This window comes from Passer domesticus, chromosome 1, assembly GCF_036417665.1.
Source record: "Passer domesticus isolate bPasDom1 chromosome 1, bPasDom1.hap1, whole genome shotgun sequence".
Lineage (NCBI taxonomy): Eukaryota > Metazoa > Chordata > Aves > Passeriformes > Passeridae > Passer > Passer domesticus.
Window position 1 is genome coordinate 117,695,952 of NC_087474.1, and position 24,890 is coordinate 117,720,841.

The 24,890-nt window shown below is 41.9% G+C and overlaps 1 protein-coding gene across 1 annotated transcript; it reads left to right on the top strand.

The window, feature by feature from the left end:
• Nucleotides 1-125: 125 nt before the first annotated feature.
• LOC135278365 (desmoglein-2-like) lies at nucleotides 126-23,456 on the top strand. The gene is made up of 15 exons (XM_064384917.1): nucleotides 126-243; nucleotides 5,950-5,985; nucleotides 6,852-6,986; nucleotides 7,908-8,066; nucleotides 8,335-8,479; nucleotides 9,545-9,705; nucleotides 10,514-10,648; nucleotides 10,790-10,975; nucleotides 11,947-12,206; nucleotides 12,907-13,049; nucleotides 13,682-13,909; nucleotides 15,378-15,608; nucleotides 16,629-16,775; nucleotides 17,898-18,235; nucleotides 20,265-23,456. The coding sequence occupies exons 1-15, from the start codon at nucleotides 199-201 to the stop codon at nucleotides 21,288-21,290; spliced, it is 3,375 nt and encodes a 1,124-aa protein (XP_064240987.1). The 5' UTR covers nucleotides 126-198; the 3' UTR covers nucleotides 21,291-23,456.
• Nucleotides 23,457-24,890: the final 1,434 nt, after the last annotated feature.

The following is a 24,890-nucleotide window of genomic DNA, read 5'->3' on the forward strand; positions in this document are numbered from 1 at the left end:
GGCGCTGCCCGGTGCAGCCTCCCCGGGCAGGGCGGGGCGCGGGCGGGGCTCGCCGCCGGCTGCCTCTTGCCCCCTCCCGGCGCGGATCCCGCCCGGCACACTCCACCCACCCGCGGCTACTTGTGCCCCCCTCCCCGGGCTGCCGGCATTCCCGGGTTGGGCGGCCGGAGGAGCTGAGCCCGGCACGGCACGGCGGTCATGTCGCGGAGCCCCGGGGCGGCGGGGTGGCTGCTGGCGCTGCTGGTGAGTGCGGGGCGCTGCCTTGCCGCGGGGCTCCCTCGGTACCGGGGCGCTGCCTTGCCGCGGGGCTCCCTCGGTACCGGGGCGCTGCCTTGCCGCGGGATGGAGCCGCGGTGGTGCCGCCGCGGGGGTCCCGAGTGCGGCCGCCGGAAAGAGGTGTTCCCATCGGCACTTGGCAGCCGTCCCAGCGCTGCATGTGGCTGGGAACGGGTTTTCTCTCTTTCTTTGGGAATTAGGTAAAAGCCATCGCCGTTTGCTGCCTGAAAGCAGGTGGAGGTAGGAAATCCCAATAGGAGTGGTATCTGGGATGGGTGGGGTTGCTGAGGCTCCGGGAGGAACAGGAATGCAGTGAGAAGTTCACATTGTTGCCATTTTCATGTTCAGTATACTCTCTATACTAGTAAATTGCATTTCCCTTCTGAGGGAACAGTGTCCGGAGGGAAGATGAGTCAAAAGTTTGGAATTCTTTATCACCTTGGAAAAATTACGCCAAATTCTTAACAATCTACGACTCTTTAAGCTTTCTCCTGCCCTTCCCTCACTATTTTTCAGTCATCAGCCTTTAGATCTTCCATCCTATGAAATACTTTCTCAGGCTGAAAGCAACGACTGTCTCATAACAAACAGAGAACAAAACACTTGGTTTGTTGGATTTGGACTGATGCTTTCTAGCTCTTTCTAGCTGGTTTACAGCAAACTCTTTGTTGTGTCTGCGGGATTTTCTTTTGCTTTTCACCTTTCCAGGCTGGCAGAACGCCTGCGGAAGTTGGGCTGCCGCCACTCTGACGAAGGTGAGGGTGGAGGCCATGCCCTGGGCTGTGCCGGGAGCTGCCGAGCAGCTGTGTAGGGATCAGGAATGGCCTGTTGCATGGACAGAATGGAAGGCACTGGGGGTCAAGACCTTGTTCCCTGAGCTTGGGAATTGTTGTCTGGAGACCTGTTGCCTGCTGACTTTAATACAGACATATGGTTGTGCATAAGTTGGCCAGCAGCAGTTAAACCTGTTTTTACAGCAAGCTGGTAGTTGGGGTTTGGTTGGAAAATGTTTTATCTTCATTTTGTCCATATTAATGATGGAAAATATGGAGCACAACTTGTGCAAAAGTTTTTACATATTCTTCCTGCAATACCTGAAGCCACACCATTGTCCATTTTGGTGGGCTTGCACTGGCTCAGGGTGCTGTTAGTTTTGCCTGAAGAACATTATTTTTCTCAATCCTCATGATCCTCAGTTTCAGTTAGGGCTGAGTCAGGATATGACGTACTGAGAGTCAACTCAGTTTGGCCTAAAAGACTCATGGTTAGAATATTAGCGTGAATGAAGTTGGCTGGTGGCAGAAGAGAAAGAGAGAAAAATTTTGGGTTTTTTTTTTCCTAATCTGAGCATTCGTGTAGCAAAAAGTCAAGTTTCTTATTTGAGAGTATTCAATTATGGTCATTTATTTCTTATGAATCCTAAGAAACTACTGAAAAACAAAATTAGTCTAAAAGTAGTGTGTTCTCAAAGCATCTTCTACCTTAGAAGCATCAGGAATGGTAGGTTCTTCGTCTCCCAGTTTTTCCTGGAAGCATCTCTCAGTGCTCCCTCCCTGCCTGCAGGCAGCATCCCTGTATCATCATCCCTGGATAAACTCAAAGAGGTCGTAGCAGATCTCCCCAGGCCCCTGCCTCTGACCCTTTTCCAGGAATGTTTGTGCTGCATGGTGGTGCACCCAAAGGGCTGAGCTTGACTTGGAGCGTGTCCAGGGCACACACCCAGAGCCATGGGCCTGCCGGGCGGGCACGGCTATTGAGGATTATTAGACTGGGAGGTTTCTCAGTCATTTCTAAAGGGGATGGACATCATAGCTTCAAGAGAAGAAGTCTTAGAACACTTCCTGCATTTGAGTGAAAGAATAGTTGACAGAGATGTATGAATCTTGCTATGGGAGTAGCAAAATTTATCTTTTTTCTGAATGTCTTCCTCAGATTGTACTTTGTTGAGGTTTGGGATGTTAGACTTAGACTGGGTATGATGAAATTTGGGCCTGAATATATTAGATCACTACTGCAATGTTAGAGTCAGTAGCCATTAATTTTCAGAAGTCATAGAAACAAGTTAAATAAAAACCATTACAAAGTGATGCTTGGTTTTATGAATAGCAGAGGTGAGCTAATTGAAAGCAACCTAGCTTCTGTTGCCAGTAACATGTTGAAACATGGTAAAAGTATTTACAACCATCTGTGGATTGATTCAACATTTTAATATAATTCCAAAAATGAGGGAAAGCCCAGCTGTGGTGAGGTCTGAAAGCAGCTGAGAAATAGATATAGTCTAGTATTTTGTCCATCCTACTGAACTGAAGTGTTGTGTTACTTTTGATACCAGACTTCAGGAAAAAAAAAAAGTGATTCTGTCCAACAGAGACTACAGAAAAGCAAAAAAGAAAATGCAATCTAAAGTCACAAAATCCTGTTTTATGATTTTTTAAGGGAAATTAAAAAACCAGTATGTGAGAAAAGACAATGAGTAAGTTCAATTTACAGATACATGAAGAGTAGAAGACAGGGAAATTGCACCATACAATGAGAGCATTGTCAAGATGTCAAAGGAGATGAGGTTTGAGGCTAAGACATCTCAATATAGATGTTCAAGTTTCTGTTAATGTATATGGAGATGCCGTGGATGCTGAGTGCACCTGTTTGATTGGATCATACTGTACTTTTGAAGAAAATCCCAAGAGTGTGTGAATTGTATCCCTCCTGAGTGAAACCACGTTGGGAGATGCATCCATCTGCTTGTGGATGTTTGATCTGTGGGAAAAAGCTAATTCTAGTCTGAAGGATCCATCAAACCATGGGTTGTGTGGTGTTGGGTTCTCTGCATCAAATGCTTCACTCTACAAATCCTCCTGTGTTGGATTTACAATACTTAATTGGACGTACTTACAATCAGTAGAGCTCAGAGAGAAATAAGTATGGACTAGTTTGGGGGCAAGTTGAGCAGCGCTCCAATCTCTGTGGGTATTGACTATATTTCTGCTGGTCATAATGAAAGTTTAGGCACTTAGCTTTCATTTAGATATGTAAATTTGTGTGCCTTGCTCTGAATATCATGCAAGCAGCAATATGGTCAACTTGCAAGGAGCTAAGAATTAGGATCATAAAATAAAGACAACAATTAACAGTCTTTTCATCTGTAGGAATATCTAGGAGCCTCCTTAGGTTGATGAGGCTGAGGGACTTCCATCCCTCATTTTTAAGAACAGGCTAAACACTTGTCAGGAAGCATTTCGGTGTAGTTTGTTTTCCTCAGGACCAGGAGGTGTACTAGTAGATGACCTTGGAGGGTCCCCTCTGCTTTCTTCTCTGAGGTCTTCACTTGCTGTCTTCAACACCAAACTGACTCACAGGAGGTGCAAGCTCCAAATCTCCTAACACACAGCACATGGAAAAGATCGCATTTTTAGGCATTCCTGTTTCCTGGTGTAGAAAACACAGACACGTACCTTCTTGGTTACTCAGTTTTTGAAGTTTTACAGCTTAAATCTGAGCTTTGTGTTGGAAATCTGTCCTTTAGTCACTTCCTGACTATAGATGAGCAGGGATTTGGGCAAGAGCAGCCTTGCAGTCACTATACATGGCAGTCACTCCCTTCTTTCCCATTCCCTCCCGCCTATTCCTGCTGCTTTCCTGTAGTGTTTCATTCCAATTTCATTACTTCAAGCCTCCGACTTTTTTTTGTAACCATCCCATTTTCTTCTGACAATGTGTTCTCATCTCGTCACAGGTGTCATCAGTAGATGTCTGGTTTTTGAGCCAATGCTGTGATCCACAGCAAATGACAGTTTTCCTGCTCTGAGCCATTTAACAGAAGGCAGTTGAAAGATACTAAAAAGAAATGTGGGGGGGAGGGAGAAAATTCACATGTTCAACAGGCAGTAAATTTTGACATTTCACTTGTCCTTGAAGAAAATGTGACTAAAAAGTGCTTTTCCCCCAGTTTAAAGTTTTTGGAACTTGAATTTTTTTCAATAAAAAGGCTGGGTCCCTTTATGTACTTTTTCCCTTTGTATTTTTGCATCTTGTGAATAAAATCATAATTCTTAAAAAAATTTTGTAGGTGTCATCTAAGTCCCTTCTGAGACTACCTGTGGACTGCAGATTGAATAATACAAGAGCAAAAGTATTTTTTACTGTCTTAGCATTAACCTAGAAAGTTATGAGGGACATTTTCTACTATGCAAACAAATTTATTTTTTACTTTTACTTATCTTAATGAAAGATTTTCTTTTTATAATGACCAGTGGATTTTTTTTACACATTTGTGACACGCATCTCAGTGGAAGATCTACTTATTCTTCATTTTCAGACATTTTTGTTTATACTGGGTTCTCAAGTTTCCAATACAAGGAAACTTCTCAGCGCATGCCTCTTGTCTACATTCAGTTTTGGGACAGAAACGCTTTTCCCTCCAGTTTACCAGTTAGAATGACCAAGGATGTTTCTGATGATGTCTTGACAATTATTCACCTTCCAAAAGAGTTCTATGGAAAACATTGACTATAAAGCAAAATTCTCCTGACACTTGCTGGGATAATCTCATTAGTCATGAAAATAAACTTTGAAAATCCATACTGCTATTAAGATTAAAGATTAGGGAAAAAAAGATTAAGAACATCCATGAAAACAGCTTTGTGTGAGATCCTTTACCCTTCCTGATGCATATTCATTAGGAAACTTACTGCTTGATAATTTCTGTCTTCAGAATCTATACATTAGGAAAAGTACCATTGAAAAACAGTTTTGTTGAACAAGTTGAAACAGAAATCTGCTGTATTGCTCAACACAGTCTGCTGGAGCGTGTGGGTACAAGATAACATCTTTTTTTTAAAAAAAAAAAGCTGTCATCAATTCAGTAATCAGGGATGAGTCAGAGGGAAGAATAAGGAGAGCCCAGTGAACAGACTAGAAACCAGTCAGAGATTGAGTTATTTGAGTAGAAAACCACCTTTTCTGAGGCTGCTTTGCCTTAGGCAGCAGTATGCCAAAGAAAATATTCACATAAGTTGCAAAATATTAGTAATAGTTTTCAGAACAATAACAGTATTCACTACCTGTACAAAGTTCAAAAGCTTGATTTGTAGGTTTCCCACGTTGTAATAGCCTACTTTTTATTGTTGGTGCTTCCCAATACCTACATTTTTTTGCAGTTTGAGGAGTGTTGTTACTTGCAGAGTCTATGGTGCCTGGAAAGCGGACATAAGCATGGGGTCTCTGAAAAGTTGGGTGCACCCTGCAAGGTTTTGTCAGAGCAAGCACCGCTGCCTTGTTTAAATAAGTGATGCCATTTATCCTCCCAGCAAGGTTCTGAGTAGGAGAGCTGCTTCTGTGGTGTACGCTTCAGCAGATGTTTGGGTTAGTCCTTACCTTTAAACACCATTTATCCAATTTTCTTCTCTGATGCAATTGATAACCCACCACAGCCACAAATCCAAGGCTTGCCCAGAAAAGGGAGCTTCTCCAAAGTGCTGCATGTTTTTAATATCAATGGTTATGGGTGAATTTTTCAGAAGCTGTTATGGGTAAATTATAAATATTAATTTATACATTTCAGAAGCCTTCTTCCTTATGGCTTTGCTGCTCTTACGAAGCAGGTCACAAAAGTTATGTTTTGGTGCTGCTGAAGAGACATAGAATTAATAATGACTCTCACAATTTCCATTGCAGGTCTGTTTGAATTATGGACATGGGCTCTATGTGAAGGTAGGATACAATGGAAAGCTTTTTCTTTTATCAGTGCCTATAGAAGGGTTCTCTGAGCAACATGTCAAAGCCATGTCTTATTTCAGTTGATAAATGTCTTAAATTCAATTTTCTGAAATGTGAAAGCTGCATAATGGATAGAGAAATGAAAGCTGAAACTAAGTGAATAGATTCCTACATGCCTCACCTAGAGTGGCATTGAACTTTAAGAAACTTTCCACTAAAATAGTAAAAATGTAGATTGCTTTTTTGAACTCAGTAGTTGAAAAACCACTGTTTTATTGAGTGTGTTAAACTGGGAGTCAACAGAGACAGTGGAAAATAAAGTGGACAGAAGGATGAGGGTTCTCATGCAGAGTGAGAATGAGATGTAATTAAACCGAGAAAGCAGAAGCATTGGGTGGATTGAATAGAGTCCTGCTCTTCCATGTGTTCTGTTTCAGAGGGAAGGTTAAATATGCGAGGCAGTATTGGTGGAAAGATAAACACTGTGATAATGCAGAAATGGTGGTTCAAAACAGCCTTAGTGCCAAACTTCTTCCCACATCTGATGACAAGCATTTAAATCTTCCAGAGCAGGTGTATTTTCACAAACCGCTGGTCATGGAAACTTGCTCATATCTTTAAAGCCTGTCCTGCCTAATTCTGTCTTGATGAAAAGACCAGTGCAGTTTTCCTCTTCAATCAGCTTGAGGACTTCGTAGCTCTTAGACTGTGACTCAGAAGGCTGATGCTGCTCCAGGATTTTGAAGTTACTAGCTATTGAAAGAGCAAAAGTTGCTCAGAAGTCTTGGCTACAGCAGCAATAAAGCATTTATCTGAAATGAGTAAATGCAGGGCTGACATTCCTTCTTGTCTTTTCACAGGTTTATAATCGAAATGACAGGAGTGGCCTGCTGTCTCATCCCAGCAGCCTAGTCAGACAGAAGCGAGAATGGACAGTCCCTCCAGCTTTCATACGGGAGGAGGAGGACAATTCCTATAAGAATCCAATTGCTAGAGTAAGCTCAGAAAGCAGTTAAATATGCAATACACATAAAAAATAGAGCTGAAAATGTAAAATAAGAGTGTGGCTTTCCTAAACACATGCACGAATATTTCTTTAATTTTAGAGGACTTGAATGCCAGTTGAAGACTGACATGTTTCCTTTACTTTTAAAGGCTGGTTTGGCTCAATCTCTCATCTTTTCATAGCCCCTTTTCATTAAGTTTTGGGAATGCAATATCTTTGAGTTTTTTCACCCCACTACTCCTGTTCAGGTGAGGTTGAACTTGGCAAGTGGGTCCCAAATGTGCTGGTGCTGATTGGGCAGAAGGATGTACCTAGAACATGATTATGTATGCCTAGTCTTTTAGGAAACAGAGCTAAAAATAACCCAGGTGTTATTCTGTGTGAAAGAGTGATATGCATCTGGTTCAGCACAAATGTTCAAATCTAAATTCACCACTCCTACCACTTCAGCATATGAAGTGACTGCAGGTGGTGGCAAGCTGTTGCCCTCTGCTTGGGATGCCCCTTGATGGTGATACTGGTACAATGCACACTTTTCCAGATGGTTTGAATATCTGCTGACAGCAGAGAAAGGGTGTAATCTGTAGTTTCTGCAGCCTCTTCTATGTGTTCATCTCCAGGTCTGACCTTTTTCCTCCACCCTATCCTTTCTCCAGTCCTGGTATGTTTGCTAGGTGAGGTCTGACCTCCTAGGTCAGCTCCCTGCTCCAGATGTTTCTCATCTCCCTGCACCAGATTCTCAGATAGAACATGCAGCCCTCCCTGCATTCATCTCTACATCTTCACAGTCAGAGGAGTAAAGGGAAATATGTTTTTGTTTGTTCATTACAAGACAGAAAAAATATTTTGTTCCACTTTTAAATGTGGTTTTATTTACTGAGTGCTGTTTAATTTGTTATATTCCTACTAGATTCATTCAGATCTTGAAGATACAGGAATAGTAGTAACTTACACTATATCTGGTCAAGGAGTAACAGAACCTCCATATGGGTTATTTGTTATCAATGGAAAGACTGGTGACCTGAACATAACAGGAAGGGTGGACAGAGAAAAGACTCCCATTCTTCTTGTAAGTTGAATTTTTTTTTTCTTTATAGGTCCGTTCCTATCCATTTTTTATTTAGTTTCTTTAAATGTGTCTGCTTGAAATAATGCACATATATAATGTATTTCTAGATATTTGTGTATACCTGCTTGTATTTGTAAGCATATGTAATAAGCTTTTATAATATTTAGACTTTGTTATATATAGTGGGTGTATTTCTGTTTTGCATATGTGTTTGTATGTATGACAATCACTCATTGGATTAATTTATTGTGTCTCTCTGTATTATCAGGTCCGAGGCCATGCACTAGATAAGAATGGGGCAAAACTGGAAGAGCCAATAGACCTCCCAATTAAAGTTGTGGACATAAATGACAATTTTCCAGTGTTTTCACATGAAGTTTTTGTTGGTTCAATTGAAGAATTAAGTGAAACGGGTAACTTTATTTTATTTTTTTTTTTTTTTAGTTTTTCCCAGAATATGTGTGGGGACATGTGACTATGCACTTTGGAGCAGTGTATCTACAGTAGCAAGAGAACGTTCTCTTGCTGACATAAGCCAGGTCATCCATGTGTGAATGAAGGATTTTATTCAAGCCTGTGTTGTGTGATTAAGGGAGAGCATCCCCCTAGGGGCAAGAGAGAACAGTATTTCTTCTTGTGGCATCTCTGGTTTGTTGTCAGAGCTACCACAAATCCAGGAACCAGAGTTTGTCTGCAGGAATTGCACAGGAAATGCAATCTGCCTTCTGGCCTAGTAGTCAAAGCACATTTGGGAGGGACTTCACTCTGCCATCCTCATCCAAAGCTCTGCTTTATTCGTGAACTGGAAAGGTAGTTTGCTGGTAAGCACATATGGTTGTGCCATAATCATTGAAGAACAAGTGAATGGCCATTTTCCTATTGACATCAGTAAACGTAAGAGCAACAGATTATTTTCAGGAAGATTGGAAAAGCTGGAATAAAGCTACCTAATAAATACCTGGCAGTGTGTCTGTTTCAATGCCACTATAATCTGAAGAAACATATTAAGTTGAAAGGGGATTGCACCATGGATGCCATCACATATATTGAGTGAAGTTGTTGAAGGGCATCAATACAGATCGGTGGTTTTAATTATGTTCAGGTAAAGGAATGATTAGTGCTCTCTTTAGAATAATGTGTGAGGGAAATGTAGCTCATTGTTCAAAAGCTTGTACTTTCTGTGTTGTATCTACATTTTTCTGTCAGAATTACTGAGAGAATTTAACCTGTTGTTTAATTTGCACATTGACTTTTATGATTTACAGATGTGTAAATGCAATATTTTTGTTGGCTAGAACATATACCTTTAACAGGTACCTGTTGGGTTTAAGAACACTTCATGCATTAAATAGAGTCAAGAGCATCAGAAAATTGTGTAGTGCATCTAACAAAATATTCTTATCTTTGACATTACAATAAAGATATATACCAGTGCATGGTGGTGTAAACAAGTGTCATATTTTGTTTGTGTTTTCCAGGTACAATTGTAATGAGGATAAATGCAACAGATGCAGATGAACCAAATAATCTAAATTCCAAAATTGCTTTTAGAATTGTTTCCCAAAGCCCTAGCAATGCATTCAGCATGGATAAGAATACTGGCGAGGTTCGAGTAGCAAAAATAAACCTTGACAGAGAGGTAAAAAAATACCCTCCCATTTTGGTGGTTGTTAGTAATGGTTTTGTGGTGCCCATTGTGTCACCCTCAGCTCTGCCTGCAGGATGAAGAGCTGGCCCTCTTACTTTTCTTAACTTCCCTTGGGATTAAGGCCTTGTCTGTGTGATGCATGCTTTTCAGGGGCAGAGGGAGGAGGCAGTGGGATTAAGGCTGTGTCCCCCCATCCCCTCCCCAGCACAGCACCAGCCCGATGGTTGTTGCTTTCTGTTCCTCCTGTGCAGTCAGGGCATTTCTTTCTGCTGGGGAGTGTATGGCAAAGATAACTTCCACCACCACCTGCAGAGTTGCTGGCTGTATCTGGATTTTTGTAGCCTGCCATGCAAATTGTGGTTCAAAGAGTTAGGACAGGTGCGACAGTGAAACTGCATTGGAAGTCACATATTACCAGGGATATGACTTGTGCCTGCAGAGTTTTCCCCGGCCAGCAGATGGTGATGGGAATGCTGGCTCTGTGGCTGAGGGATGTGGCTCTGCCTATGTCCTGGCATGTAGGTGTCACTGGTCCTGACCCTGTTCATGGTCACTGGAATTTTTTACTTTGCTGTGTGAGTACAGTCTGACTCTTTGTAGGGAAGATGTGAAAGTCCTGTACCCTATTCAAAGCCTCACTTCTACTCCAGCAGAATCTGTCAAGGCACTTGTGTGTGAGATTTACTTCTAGCTAGGAGTTAAAATTGACCATAAGAGACATTACCAAAATGAAATAGAGGTCATATATTAAAGGAAGAATTTTTAGCCTGGATTAAACACCATTTTCTTACCATGACAGACACACAGTAGCTATTCTTTGGTGGTGGAAGCAAAGGACCGTGGTGGTGAAAAAGGTGGGAATGCTGCAACATGTTCTTTAGAAATCAAGATTCTGGATGTCAATGACAATCTGCCTGTTGTTGAAAGTCGCACAGTAAGTACAATTATCACAACTTTTAGCATGTTCCTACACCAGTATCCCATAATGAGACATTTTGCAAAATTCCTTGCAGTGATGAAATGAGGTAAACCATGACATATTTTTAAAGAGTGGATTTTTTTTTTTAAATTGCAGTTTGAAGGAAGCATTGAAGAAAACAGAGCAAATGTGGAAATTATGAGAATAAAAGTATTTGACAAAGATGAAGAGTTTTCTGATAATTGGCTGGCAAACTTTACATTTGTTTCTGGTAATGAAGGAGGTTTTTTCAAAATTGTAACAGATACCCAAACAAATGAAGGAATTTTGACCGTTGTGAAGGTAAGTATAGATTTTAGAGAGTCTACTTGAAATATTAGAATAATTTATCCATCTATGTTGACAAATTGTGTTTATTAAGTCAATATGTAAAACGTGTGCATACTCCTCCTTTCCATATTTTTAATGTATTCAGTAATTCCCTGCAAAATAATTTTATCAAGCTTTTCCATTTGCATTCTGTGTGATCTCAAATATAACTAGTAGGGCAGGAGTCCCCAGACTTCCCTTGCCCTCTGGGCTACAGTACGAACATGCTGTAAACCTTCACGTTTCTGCTGTCCTTGATTTCTTTATACAAATTTCTTCATTTCCCCTGGCCACTGTGGCAGGCAACACTATGATCCGTGAGCTACAGACAATTTTATGAATTTCTGCAAGTTGAAATGATGCTGAAAATATTTTCCATTAATGGAAATGTCTATTTTATAATTTTCATTTTTCTTTAGTCCACAAGTACTGAAGATTTATAGTGCCCTGAGTAGCTTTTTTCTTTCCTACTCAAGTTTCCTTATCTGAAAACTTTTTTTTTTTTTTAATGAACATTACTAAGTGAATTATTAGGTTTTAAAAAAAAAAAAAAAAAAGACAAATGCAAACACATAAATTTGGAGAAGCCATGTAATTGAGGACTGATTCACTGAAAGCACAGGCAGAATATATGGGTAGGACTCCTTTCATGTACATTGAATAAGATTAATTCAATATTAAGTTTAATTCAATGACATAAATAAGTTTAATTCAATGACACCATTCCTATGGTGTCATCCATTAAAAATGAGCAAGAGTAACTGGTTAAGAAATTTTCTTGCTCTGTAACATCCTTACTGTTTAAATATTACTTAAATATTTATATCCCTATTACTCAAATAAGGATGCTGTAGTATTATTTAAATACTAAATCTATGTGTGTTGTCTAGATATTGGATTCTGACAAATTCTGATTTTTCTTATTATTTTCTTTATTGCTCTAGGAGCTGGATTATGAAAAAATGCAAAGCCTAAACTTAGGCATTGTTGTTACAAACAAAGCAGAGTTCCACAAGTCGATTAAACCCAGTTACAAAGCAGAAACCATTCCAATCAAAATTAAGGTGATCAATGTGCAGGAAGGCCCTGTGTTCCCTGGTGGCACAAAAATTATTGAAGCAAGTGAGAAACTGCAAATAAAACAGGTTATTGGACAGTATCAAGCCTATGATGAAGACACTGGAAAAGTAGCAGAGCACATTACGTAAGAATTTTTTATAACCATCATAACTGAGTCTATCAGAAGTCATATCTTATTGTCAAAATTTGTGTGTTAAACTTAAATAATTTCAAAGGCAATAATTTTCTGCTAAAGATCACCTTAAACACCTAAGACACCTTAAACATAATGATCTTGAATATTCTATTATGCAGAAAACTGGTGATATGAAAATCCTCCTTCTTTCGTTGTATATGGAGAGACCTGAGTGTTTGGGTTGAAGTTGTTTGTGTTTGCATGGTGTGTTTGTCATACCTGTCTACTTCTGAGATTAGATTTACCAATCTGATTCCACTGTCTCCAGTAAAATTAGAAAGGAATATGCAGAAACATTTATCAGTCAGACAGAGAGGGTGTAACACAGATACGTCTGCATGTGTGCGCTTGGGTTTTGAATCATATAGCTTTTCAGCTAGAATGTTATTTAACCACCACCATGGCCTTTACAAATGGTGCATAGCAGAGTTGCACACCCAGGGGTGGACTTCTTTCCCTCGTGCCTGTAATGAAGTTTCTCATGGGTGTCTAATGCTCAGCTTTTGCTGGGAGCACAGATCAGGGGTAAGAGGACAGTGGCCAGCAGTGCAGCTCTGTCTCCTGTTCCAGTCTCACTCCCTGATTGTACTTTCTGAACTGCACCCATACCTAAATCTTTGATTGTCCATCTTTGCCTTATTTTCATCAGATACATGAAAGGAAAAGATGCAGCAAACTGGATCACTGTAGACTCAGTCACAGGTGAAATCCGACTTGCTAAAAATCTTGATTATGAATCACCTTATGTAGTAAATGGTACCTACACTATCACCATGTTGGGTGTAACTACTGGTAAGTTGAGAGGGTTTTGTTTTCACACAAATTGGTTTGTTTGCCTGTCTACAAGGGTTGTTGGTTTAACCTACCCATTTCTTAAGTTAGGCAGCAAGTGCAGTCTCAGTGTTCAAAGGGGAGACACAGGCAACTCATTTTTTGGAATGGGCTTCCAAGGTATCTGTTTCTCCCCTTTGACTAGATGGAGGTGAACTTTCATAAAAGTTTTCAAAGATAGGTCTGACAGGAAACTGTATTGGCAAGGTGGGAATTGCCAATATCTCAATATGCCTATCATCAAACTTCATAGTCCTAAGTTTTCTCAACTTCTAAGCAACAAAGACTCTCTGAACTTCTTTTGTATCTAAGTAGAATTCATCATTTATAATCTATGTGTTACTGTGTAACCATGCAGGATTTTTTTTTCAAATTTAAGTAATAAAACAGCTTGTCTGCAGACAAACTTTGTCAATATATTTATTAACATTGGGAATGAAGCACTGCTGTCATAAGCTCCAGGGAGATCTCTTTCAACTTACTTTAACAATGTCGGGGTTTTGGAAGATACTAACGTTTGGGGTTTTTTTTTTTTATTTTAAGATAAATTTTGTGCACAAAACAATTTAATTTTTAATATTTTAAATTCTTAGATTCCCCAAGGAAAACAATCACTGGCACAGTTGTCATTCAAGTTAAAGATGAGAATGATAACTGCCCAGTTATTGTGAACCCTGTGCGGACTGTGTGTTCAGATGCAAAATTAGTTGAAGTTACAGCTCGTGATTTGGATGGTTACCCAAACAGTTATCCCTTCAGCTTTACTGTCATTGATGAGCCAGAAGGGACAGCAGAAAAATGGATAATCACATCTGGAAATGGTAAGAAAATGTTTTTTTAATTACCTTCAGTTCTTTGAAGTCCTAAGGTCGTAATTTAATAATTCCAGTCAAACTGACACTTTGGCTGAGTGAGACCACTACAGCAACCCTATATATGGAGTCAGAAATTAAGATCATAAATTGCATTCTGCTCCCTTTTCTCTAAAGGTTATAAAAGTCCAGACATGTCATCTAGCCTCGGGTGTGTTGCCTTCCTTCAGTTTGACCTTCTTTGTCTGGCTTGATACCCCATATGTGATGACCAGGATTTCATTAATAATGCTAGGAACAAGCTGTCCCCATCTTCTTATGGATAATATGCAGTGGTGCATTATCTGAGCATAGATGACAAGCTGTCCATGAGCGTGTCCTTGTGGCCAAAAGGTCCATGGTGTCGTGGGGTGCATTAGGAAGAGCATTGCCAGCAGGTCACGGGAGGTGATCCTGCCTCTCTCCTGTGCCCTGGTGAGGCACATCTGGAGTGCTGTGTCCAGTTCCGTGCTGTGTCCAGTTCTGCCTCCTTGGTACAAGAGAGACACGGAATTCTCGGAGCACCCAGCGTAGGGCAACAAAGATAACTGGGACTTGGGCATCTCTCTTATGAGGTCAGGCTGGGGGAGCTGGGCCCGCTCAGCCTTGAGAAGAGATGACTGAGAGGAGAACTCATCAACATCTATAAGTTGCTGATAAAGGGTGAGTGTCAAGAGGATGGAGCCAGGCTCCCCTTGGTGGTGCCAAGCAGTAGGACAGGAGACAATGGGCAGAAACTGATGCTCAGGAAGTTTCCACCTGAATACAAGGAGGAACTTCTTTACTGTGCTGTGACTGTAATTGGAACAGACTGCCCAGAGAGGGTGTGGAGTCTCCCTCACTGGAGACACTTGACAACTGTCTGGATGCAATCCTGTGCCTTGTGCTTTAGGATGGCTCTGCTTGAACACAGAGGTTGGGCCCAGTGGAGATACCCCACTGTGGTCCCTCCCAACCTTAATCAGTCTGTGATCTTCTGCCTAGTTAGTCCTTGACATGACATAGCCACAGGAGTAGGTGTTTCTTTGACTCCTGATATCTGCCTGTGGCCTACAACAGATTAATCTCCTCAAGACTGAAGCTGTTTTTCTGTGAGTTCAGCCTTTATCTATCCAGATGACATGGTTAATGCTATATATGTGATTGGGCTGTCTTCCATGCTGTCTCTGGTCATGTGAAATTTTACAATTATCTGAGGCTGCAAGTGGGCATGGCTGCTCATTTACCAGCATGAATTACTTGATAAAAGCACATGTACTGTAGCAGCAGCTAATTAAACTTAATTCCATTGCATTGGTTGGGCTTAACTGGAGGGGATGTGTTGGAAGACTGTAACAGTTGTATTTTTGTTCGTTTACAGGAGTCCATTTTCTCTCTGCTCAGTGCTTGTCTTTTTTTTTTTTTCCTCTTCTTTAACCTCCCTCCACTTCTGTCTCAGACACTAGCATACAGCTGGTACCACAAAACCTGAAGCCGGGCAGAGCTGAAGTTCCCATGCTAATAAAGGATTTCCAAGGGGTCGGCTGTGCTGTGCCACAGTCTCTGCAGCTGAGTGTTTGTAAATGTACAGATGATGGTGTGTGCCAGGAGAGGTTTGTTGGTGCGAAGTCAGTGGGTCTGGGACCAGCAGCTGTTGCACTAATCATCTTGGCATTTTTACTTTTGCTGCGTAAGTAATTGTTTCATATTATCTAAGAAGCACTGTAAATGTGATCTGCAAAGCATCGGGAAAGATAAATTCCAGCTCCCAGGTTTTATCATCTTGATACATTCTGTGTAAACTCCTAGTCTTGTGGAGGTCATGGCAAATCCCCAGCTAATTTTGGTAACATCAGCATTTCACCCTCAAAAGATTTCAAGCTGTGCATTTTAAAATTAATATCAACAACTTTTAATATTTGTTTATGGTGCAGTAAATAACAATTGGGGAAGCAGTGAGGAATGCTTTTGGTGTTCTGAGATGTCCCCAGGTGAACCCTAGCTCTTCCTACTCAAACCACAGCACATTCTCCATTGTCTTTGCTGTCACTGCAGATTCACTGCCTTGCTCAGAGCAGTATGTGACATTGTTCTTTGGTGAGATAAAATAAAAGAAAAATAAGGATATTTGTAATTCTGCTGTGGCCAGATGTAGCAGTGCTGCATTTAAACTCCCAATAGATTGTTGCTTGTGCTGGCAGCAATCTAATTGTGATAAAATAAAGTTCATGCCACAGGAATAGTATTCTCTTCTTCTGAAACTGGGTTATTTTGGGTCCCCCAGGCAACACTCTAGGCACGTCAGAGGACTGGTGAGGTGGAATTTATATGATGCCATGTTGTTATCTAGTAGTAAAAGAAGAGGAGGAGTTAGAAATGCTGAGGTTGTACAGTGATAGCCAGGGCTTGGAATTGGTATATGAGATCTTTGATAGAAGTATAGCTACGTACATGTGTGGCCATCTGCAGGATTCAGACCCTGATGTATTAGTTGTCAGTTTGCTCTCTTGGAAACTGCCCTCAGCATATGCTTCTAGGAAATGCCTTGAATATTTGGGAATATGTCTTCAGTCCTTGCCAGCCCTCATACTGATCACTAGCTCATTAAAAATGCATTTGGGTATGGGAGCTGGCCAAACTTACAGGGGCTGTAAGTATGCTAAGGTCCTAATAACCACACAGTTAATGGCAACCTTCTGTTTCCCTGTAGTTGTTCCACTGTTGCTGCTGCTGTGTCCGGGTGGCTTGGGAGCAAAGGGATTTGGTGGAGCAAAGACATTTGCTGACATACCGGACCACAGTGAAGCGATGCTGCGTCAGTGGAACAGTGAAGGAGCAGCTCCTGAGGAGAAGGCATGTATCCCTACTAGTCCTTCTCTTTGATTTCTATCCCAGTTTGGCACCTGAGGCCTCTTCCACACTACAGGTGGATATTTCGAAGCTCTACAGCAGATTTTAACAACACATGAACATTAATTAAAATTAACCCTGCGAGGTTCAGTGAAGGATGTGTGGGAGATGACTTCCACCAGCAGCTGAAAAAGCAACCATAGCACTTAAATCCCAAAATATAGGGAAAGCAATTAAGCAAATGCTGATCATATCTGAGCAGAAGATAGGAGTGTGGGAAAAGCGTTGAACCAATAGAGAGTGAAACATTTGCATTTGCAAGGCTGGAATGCTCTGCACCCCTTTGGGAGCACGATAAAACAGCAAAATAATGGGTTATAGTGCTGAGCTTCCCTTCATTGATTTAAAGTTTCAGACTGTTTTAAATTACTTCTCTATGTATTTTCTTTTTGAAACAGAGGACATTTCTTAGTAAAAAAGAAAAAGGCAGAAAAAATGCAGATCTGCAGAGGGAACAGTAAATACCAAGAGAAATTTGCTCTGTTGCTGCACTACAAAACAAGGTTTTCAAAAAAAGGGCATGACACTGACATGCTTTTGCACAATAACAGAAACAGAAGGTAAAAGACTTTGATTTAGGGCCAATGTTCACACCAAATTCTTGTTAAAAGATAATTAACAAGCCAAACTGCTAGGGAAGAAAAAAGGGCCAGGCAGCACCACAAAGGTGGCAGGCAGCGCATACTTCCTCACTTAGTGTCTGAGGAAAACTGGGCAGAGTTTTTCTTGGAACAGCTGAGCTCCCTAGAGTTTTGCAAGCCTGGTTTTGGTGGGGTTTTTTGTTTCGGTTTTTTTGGGGGGTTTTTTTTCAATCCTCTGAGTTTCAAGAAAACAATGATCTATAGAAACATTTCCATGAACCTTCTTGGCAATACATTTGTGGATGCTGCACCCTGTTTTAGGAGGCCTTTTTCTCTTTGCAGCAACATGTATAAGTGCAAATTCAAACAAGTCATAAGGCAGCACCCTCCCTGTTCCCACCCAGCCCCGCTGCTGGTTTGGTGAGTTCCGTGTGCTAGACAGCAAAGCTTTCATGTCACATCTTAATTTGTCTTATTTATGTAGCCAGTGCTAAGCTTCATTCCACCCACTGCACTTGGGAACGTGAAAGGAGGAACAGCAGCAGCAGCAGGAGCAGCAACAGCAGGAGGAATGAGTGGAGAAGAAGCTCTAATAGGAGCAGGCAGCTCTGCCTCTCACGTAGGAGAGCATCACAGCACCATTACCAGGGAAAGATGGGAAGAGCAAAGGCGTCTTCTTTCTGCTGCTGACTATGGAGCCATGGCAGCTGGAGCAGCTGAAGGCATGGCAGGTGTAGACGGCAAGACAGTCGTGTCTGGAGGAGGAGTTGCTGTGGGAGCGGCTGGAGCCATGAATGAAGAATTCTTAAGAGACTACTTCAACGATGTAAGCATATGACCCAAAAATAACAGTATTTTGATGTTTGCACTTAGCATTGTGAAATATCATGTTATGACAGACAGAGGTGAGTAGATATGTAGATATAAACAGTCCTGATATGCACATGGAGTTGGGGGCATTAAGGATTTTTGGATTGGCCACACTGGGAGTGGGACTTGGAGTGTGACAATGTTCAGTCTTCTAGAACTGAATGCTTGCAAGGTGTCACACAAATAGACCTTTCTCTCAAGGGAGGTATTTGTGGATGGGATCCAGAATATTCAGCAATAGCATAGGAGTGCCTTGCCCAGGAAAAAGCCCTGAGAAAGACTGTGTGATCTAAATCTCAGGGACTTAAGAACATGAAACTGATCTCTAGGGAGGCACCTGTGACTCATCATGAGTCACAGCTCCAAACTTTACCACAGAGCAGGTTTTTGAAAGATAAGCCGAAGATGTCATATACCAGTGGGTGGGGCTGTATTTTCAAAGTAGCTGATGCAGTAAGTGGTGCTGACTTGTCTGTTTGCCCAGCAGCCTGGGTAAAGGGCCATTCATCAAAAGTGTACGAGGCACATGTTGCAATCCCCTTTCTTTTATTTTTACTAGCCTAACCACTGGCCAGTAGGTTGTTCCTACTTGTTGAAGCTACTTCTCTTCATGTTACACATATCATTAATACTTTGACTGGTGAGCTCCTTGTAGTGAAAGTTTGATTTCCATGCACCATCACCTGTACAAACAAAACCTCTTCACACCCTACAGCTGGCAGCTGATGTGGTTTTGCAGATTCCAATCACCACCTCAAGCCAGGGAAGGATTTGAGCTTTAGGTACTTTTATGTCCCAGAGTGCTCTAGCCACTGGTCTCCTGGGTGACCAGATGCAACAGTAGCAATCTCCTTTTCTTCCACTCTTTGAGAGGTAATTTTAAGCATAATTGCCTGATGAAGTCTGCAGGAGGGAAGTCATACTCGGTATCCACACAACTTCTGGGAGGCTGAAATATCTCAGATTGGGAGTGAGGAAACAGACAAGTAACCAAACCAAATAGTTTCAGCTGCTGATTTTTGTGGCAGAATCTTGGGTTGTGTGCCTACTTCCAGGATCAAATGCAGATAAATATGCAGAGTCAAATGGGGTCTGGATATATAGCACATTACAGAGATGTCTGAGCTAATTTGCAGTCCAGAACTTCAAATGTGGCAGAAAGGTGGTTCTGAGCATAAGCCAGGAGCCATATTAGATAAATCTGGTTCAGCAGGGCCACAGGGTTTGGCTGTCTTCACTTTTGGAGCTGAAGCTGATGCAAACACATACACAGATATTTTGGCAGCACTGCAGCAGCTCCATGGCAGATACTGCTTTCAGATTGTGCTGACCCTGTAAGCACTGTAGCCAGAGCTCACAAGCCCTCCTTGTTGCCAGGTTGCGTGCATAGAACCTAAGAATTTACATGATGGACTCTGCATCCATGCTTTACCAATCCATTTAACTTTTCACTTTGTTTCCTGTTGGGCATCTTGGAGGTGATCCTGTAGTCCGTGCTAGTGAAAAGGGCCATGGTAGGTGATACATGTCAGCATGTACTCAGTAAATGTTTGTTTAAATGTTAAGATACTCTCAGAAATGGTCTTGGTGTTCTCCCACAAAAACCTGGTTAGAGGTGAAGTCCATTCACTGAACTAAAACAATTTCTTCATGACTATGGACGGCAGTATCACCAATTACACATTTACTGGAAGGAACTGGTGGTGGTATCCAAGTGGTGATGGTATCCAAGGCTTTAAATATAATCTCAGATTTTTCTTCCCTTCGAGTGTACTGTCAAATTCAGACTAATTTCAGAAAAGCAAAAAAAAAAAAAATTAGGTACAGCCCTCACTTGGTTGACAGTTTCTGTGGGATCAGTTCAATTTCTTATTTCAATCTTTGTTGAATTTGTTGAATTGCCCAAGCATTTCTGATTTTTCAAAATTGCTAAGTCTAGAGCTGGCATTAACAAACTTTTGCTTGCTTTTGTTTTCTGTCTGCAGAAAGCTGTCTCTTTTGCGGAAGAAGATGAAGAGCAAGCTGCAAAAGACTGTCTCTTGGTTTATTCCCAGGGAGAATCAGGCTCCCCTCATGGCTCTGTTGGCTGCTGCAGCTTTATTGAGGGGGATCTTGATGACCATTTTCTTGATGATTTAGGAGACAAGTTTAAGACTCTAGCAGAAATATGTATAGGTAGACAGATCAACATGAAAGACAGTGGCTACAAGAATGAATCAGGTTTTGGTCCTAGTGAAGCAAAGTCACAGTTCTTACATCAGCAAAATGCTTCTACCTCTGAACAAGCCTTTGCCTCAGGCAGTGGTTTCCAGTCCGTCCCACCTGTCCATGCAGGCAGTGGCACAGGAGAAAGTACCCTGTCCAAGGAGGTGGTCACAGAAACAACCTTTTCATCATCCCATTCTGGGCAGCACAATGCCCAGCGCCTCCCCACAGGCCATGCAGAGAGCAATGTCACTGTGACGGAAACATCCTATTCTATGGGGGCTCCTGCCCACTCAGCCCCTGTCTTTTTAGACCCCCAGTTTAAGGAGAATGTAGTGGTGACAGAGAGAGTGCTGGCACCTGCATCGAGCATTCAGGGGATGGTGAAAATCCCTGATTTGCCACATGGAAGTAACGTGGTGGTTACGGAAAGGATGGTGAAGTCGGCGGGTGCAGGGCCAGGAGCCCTGACAGTTCAGGATCTTCCTGACTCGCAGTATGTCGTGGTGAGGGAGCGAGAGAGGGTGCTTGTGCCTGCTGCAGAGCAGGGCTCCCTCAGCTTTCCCACTTCGACAGAGGAACGCAGCACAGTGCTGAATGAAAGGGCGGTGGCAGCCTCGGGGCTGCAGAGCAGAGCTGAACAGGCAATGGGTGCCAGCTCAGGAAGGCAAGAGCATGCTCTGATCACAGATTCCCCTCTTAAACTGATGGGCTCCAACTTACAAGGGCCACCTCCTGCCAGTGCCACACTGAGCAAGTCTTCCAGGGTCACCAAATACAGCACAGTGCAGTACACTCGCTCATAGCCTGGCTCCATGCAGGGGTGGCAGTGTCCAGCACTCCAGCACCCTTCTGTCTGGATGCATCCTGCCTCGGGCTTTTCCATGAGATCCAAATTTGCTGGAGATTCCAGAATGACATGTACTCATTTGCACTAGTTTTTATAAATATGGATTATATGACCAGGAAGCAAGAAGGAAATCTGGTGTTATGTTACATCGGCAGGGATGCCTTTGAAGTGGAAAGATGTGGGAAATACTTTTTTTTTTTCCTAGTTTGCTATTTTTTTAATTGCCTTTTGTTATACAGATAGGTTAACAATGCCACATAACCAGAGCTACATAATTATGGGAAAACAGGAAAAAAGTCTCCAAGCTAGTGATGGATAGTAGCCTGCAAAGCACAAGTAAAGTTTTTGAACTGCTATTGGGTCTATCTGGAGTCCTTCTTTGAGGGCAATCAGTTTCTCATTGTGTGTTTGCCATTGTGCTGTGGGGCATGGTAGCTCCTCCTGAACCTTGCTAAGAAATCTTCTCGAGAAGCCCAGGCCACCAAAGGTGGTATGCCTTCAGAGCAGTGGTGTGTTGATCTCCTAAAGGGATGTCACAATTTCAGGTTATCAGAATTTGCAACTTAAGCAATCAATACCTGCATGTTACCACAGCAGTTTAAGAGAGCAAGTAGCAAAAAAGCTGAGAACTGCAATTTTTCATTACCTCAGTCTAAAAGTTCCATTACTTGGTGTGGGACTACACTGACATGGACAAGTAAGCATTTGTATTGTGCACACTTTTCACTTTATTTAACTTATGAGAAACAGCCAAGCCTTACTTTAGCCTTAGAGCCAGAGATTTAGTCAGTGGCTTTGTCAGCAAAGTTTGTGGTCCTTGGACATCTGTAGGATCTGATTTACAGGTGCAATTTGGTATTTGGAATTGGTTCTGTGAACTCAGACATAGAAGTCAGCCTTGTGTGAGTGAGGTTTCACTAGTTTCAGTAGCAGAGCTCAAGTAGCTGGTATAGTGCTGTGTAACGACGGCTTCCCTTGGTTGTGACAAGATAACAGGAAGCTCCCCTTAGCTGTGCAATATTTGGGTTTACTTTGCTTTCCTTGAAATTTATATGGTAAAAGCAAGAGAGAGTACTGCACCATTTGACAGTATGTATATATATGCACATGTAAATATTTGTATGCTGTTTGGAACATTCTGAAGTTGATGTTATACAGGATAAAATGTCTTACACTCCTTATGTTTACTCAGAGTAGAAGTATTTTAGATGAGGCATAAGTAGCGTGTTTATCTCATACCTGGGAAATCAGCAAGTTGGTGATAAGGTACTGCAAAGCCCATGGACCTGCAGAGCTTTCAGGCTGTCTCCATCTCCTGGAGTTTTCCTGCAGATGCAGTGCTATGTTTTCCACGGATGTGTTCTGCCTTTGACTGGAAATGCTCTCAGTGTGTTTAGTTTTACTAATAGTAAAAGTTGCTTCAAAAACATAAATGCATAAACTAGGAACCATGGCTGTGCTCCACCGTGACAGCTGGGCCCTTACATTAGGTGGAATAGTATTTCCAAACATATCAGGCTTCCTGCTTGCTTGGACCTGTTGGTTATTTATCTCTTACACTACATTTTTAAAATACATGCATTTATTTCTAAGCAAGCCTGCAGTTCCAAGTGGTCACCACTCTTCTGATTTTCTGATAAAGTAGATACTTTGTGGGTTTTTGTAATCTTAAAATAAAGAACTCTACTGTATTTTTTAATACTTCCTTCAAACAGCTACCCCAGTGAAAACACTGGCTTTCCTACTGCAAATAAAGACTTTAAAGAGAAAATGAGGATGGAGATTTCCCAAATAGCCTCAAGGAATACCTGAAAGATGCAGAGGTAAAAACGTTGGTGTCCTGCTATAACTTAAAGATTCTGACAAAAATGTGAATTCTGCCTTGTGGTTAAATGCACTAAATTCTGTATTAACTTGATTCAAGAGAATATCATCCCTGCCACAGATTTACTGGGCTTTGAGTCAGACCCTTCAAATCAGTTTATGCTTCCAGACAACAGTCTCAATTTTATAACATTTTAAAACATGCAGTTGTTAACATTCAGGAGAAGAGGTAAGAGTGTAATGTTTGTATTATGAACTGCTTTCACAGATCTGCTTGTAAAGAGTCTGTTTGAATAGATTCATTAAGAGTGAGTCTCCATTATTTGACTTGTACCAAGGCTGCAGCTGCTATCAGCATATCAGCATGTGTAAATGCTGGCAGAACATCCATCACTTCTAATGGAGCTGTGTTTTGTAAACGATAGTGACTGCTGGGAGGAATGTACAGACCCATTTTAATGGAAGTTCCTGGTTATCATCTGACTACTAGATAACCCCAAGAGGGGGACTAGCCCCAGAACTTATCTTTGTGAAAGATGCCTTGTTGTGACTTCAAAAGGAAAGCAAAGTCTGTAATTTTCTTATCTAACAATAATAGAGCACAGTAATGCTGAAATGCCAGCATGACAGGGATTCGATCCATGCTGCTTTCTGGGATTTATGTTACCTGTGAATCTTGGTAAGTATGTTGGACTCCATGAGTATGAGCCAGCCTGCCACAACAAGGATGCAGCTAGTGTCCTGCATACCCACAAGGAAGTATCTCTGCGTCATCCCTCAGTGTCTAGTTGGAGCTAGGTTAGAATTTGCAAGACAGTACAATCTTTTCCAGGCTCCATTCTTTCCTGGGAATTTGTCTGTAGTCCACCATAAAAGGTTTAAAGCTTGGCAGGGTTATCAGCAGTAAATCAGTTTTTTTAAAAGTTAAATAAATCAGCTGCTATCCCCAGGAGGGTGATAAGTGTTTATGGCCTTGAGGCGTCTCAAAAATGCACCACTCCTTCAGTGTGCACTGCACTGGTGGAGCTGGTGGTGCTCACTGTCTCCTATGCTGCTGGCCCCTTCTCCTTCCTGGTGGCCTTTGAGCTTCCAGGGAGCTCAGAGTGCATTGACAGCCATCTGTCCGTCTTACCTTATGTGCAGGAAGATTTGCCTCTCCCTGCTGCTAGTGCAGGCTTTCAAAGCACATAGTTTGCATGGTTTCAAGGTAGCTTTTCAAGGCCCAAGTTCACGGAGAAGCAAGACACTGGGGGTTACTGAACATACAGAAATGCCTTCCAGATGTGAGAAAAGCTGAGAGCCCTGTTAGGGAAACCTTCTTCCACAGGTATCTTTGGGTGGCTGCTGCTACAAAGATGGGATACTGGATGACAAGGACTTTTGGCATGATCCAGGAGGGGCTCGGTGTCAAGTTGTAACAGGACAGCGCTCGCCTGAGGAAAAACGATTTTGACTGGATGAGGAGAAATGGTGTTCTGCTTTCCCTGCATAGACAGCAATCACTGAATAAAAAAAATTATGTAGGGCAGGGCCCTGATTGCCCAATAAGCCATGCCTAATGCCCCAGCCCTGTGGTGTGACTAGTGAGAGTCACTGCCAGGAAACAACTGCGCATATGTAGCTAGTATGACTCCTGAACCACACAAAGTGGTTGCAGTCACCAGCTCCCAGTTTCTCCTTGTGGCCTCACCCCAGGAGCCAGCACTGCAGGTGGTCAGGTCTCCCCACCACA

Excerpts from the sequence above, each read along its gene's own strand:
- LOC135278365 (XM_064384917.1), top strand. The coding sequence starts at position 199 with ATGTCGCGGAGCCCCGGGGCGGCGGGGTGGCTGCTGGCGCTGCTG. Across the intron at positions 15,609-16,628 it reads GGCATTTTTACTTTTGCTGC|TTGTTCCACTGTTGCTGCTG; the intron begins GTAAGTAATTGT and ends GTTTCCCTGTAG. Across the intron at positions 16,776-17,897 it reads AGCTCCTGAGGAGAAGGCAT|TGCTAAGCTTCATTCCACCC; the intron begins GTATCCCTACTA and ends TTATGTAGCCAG.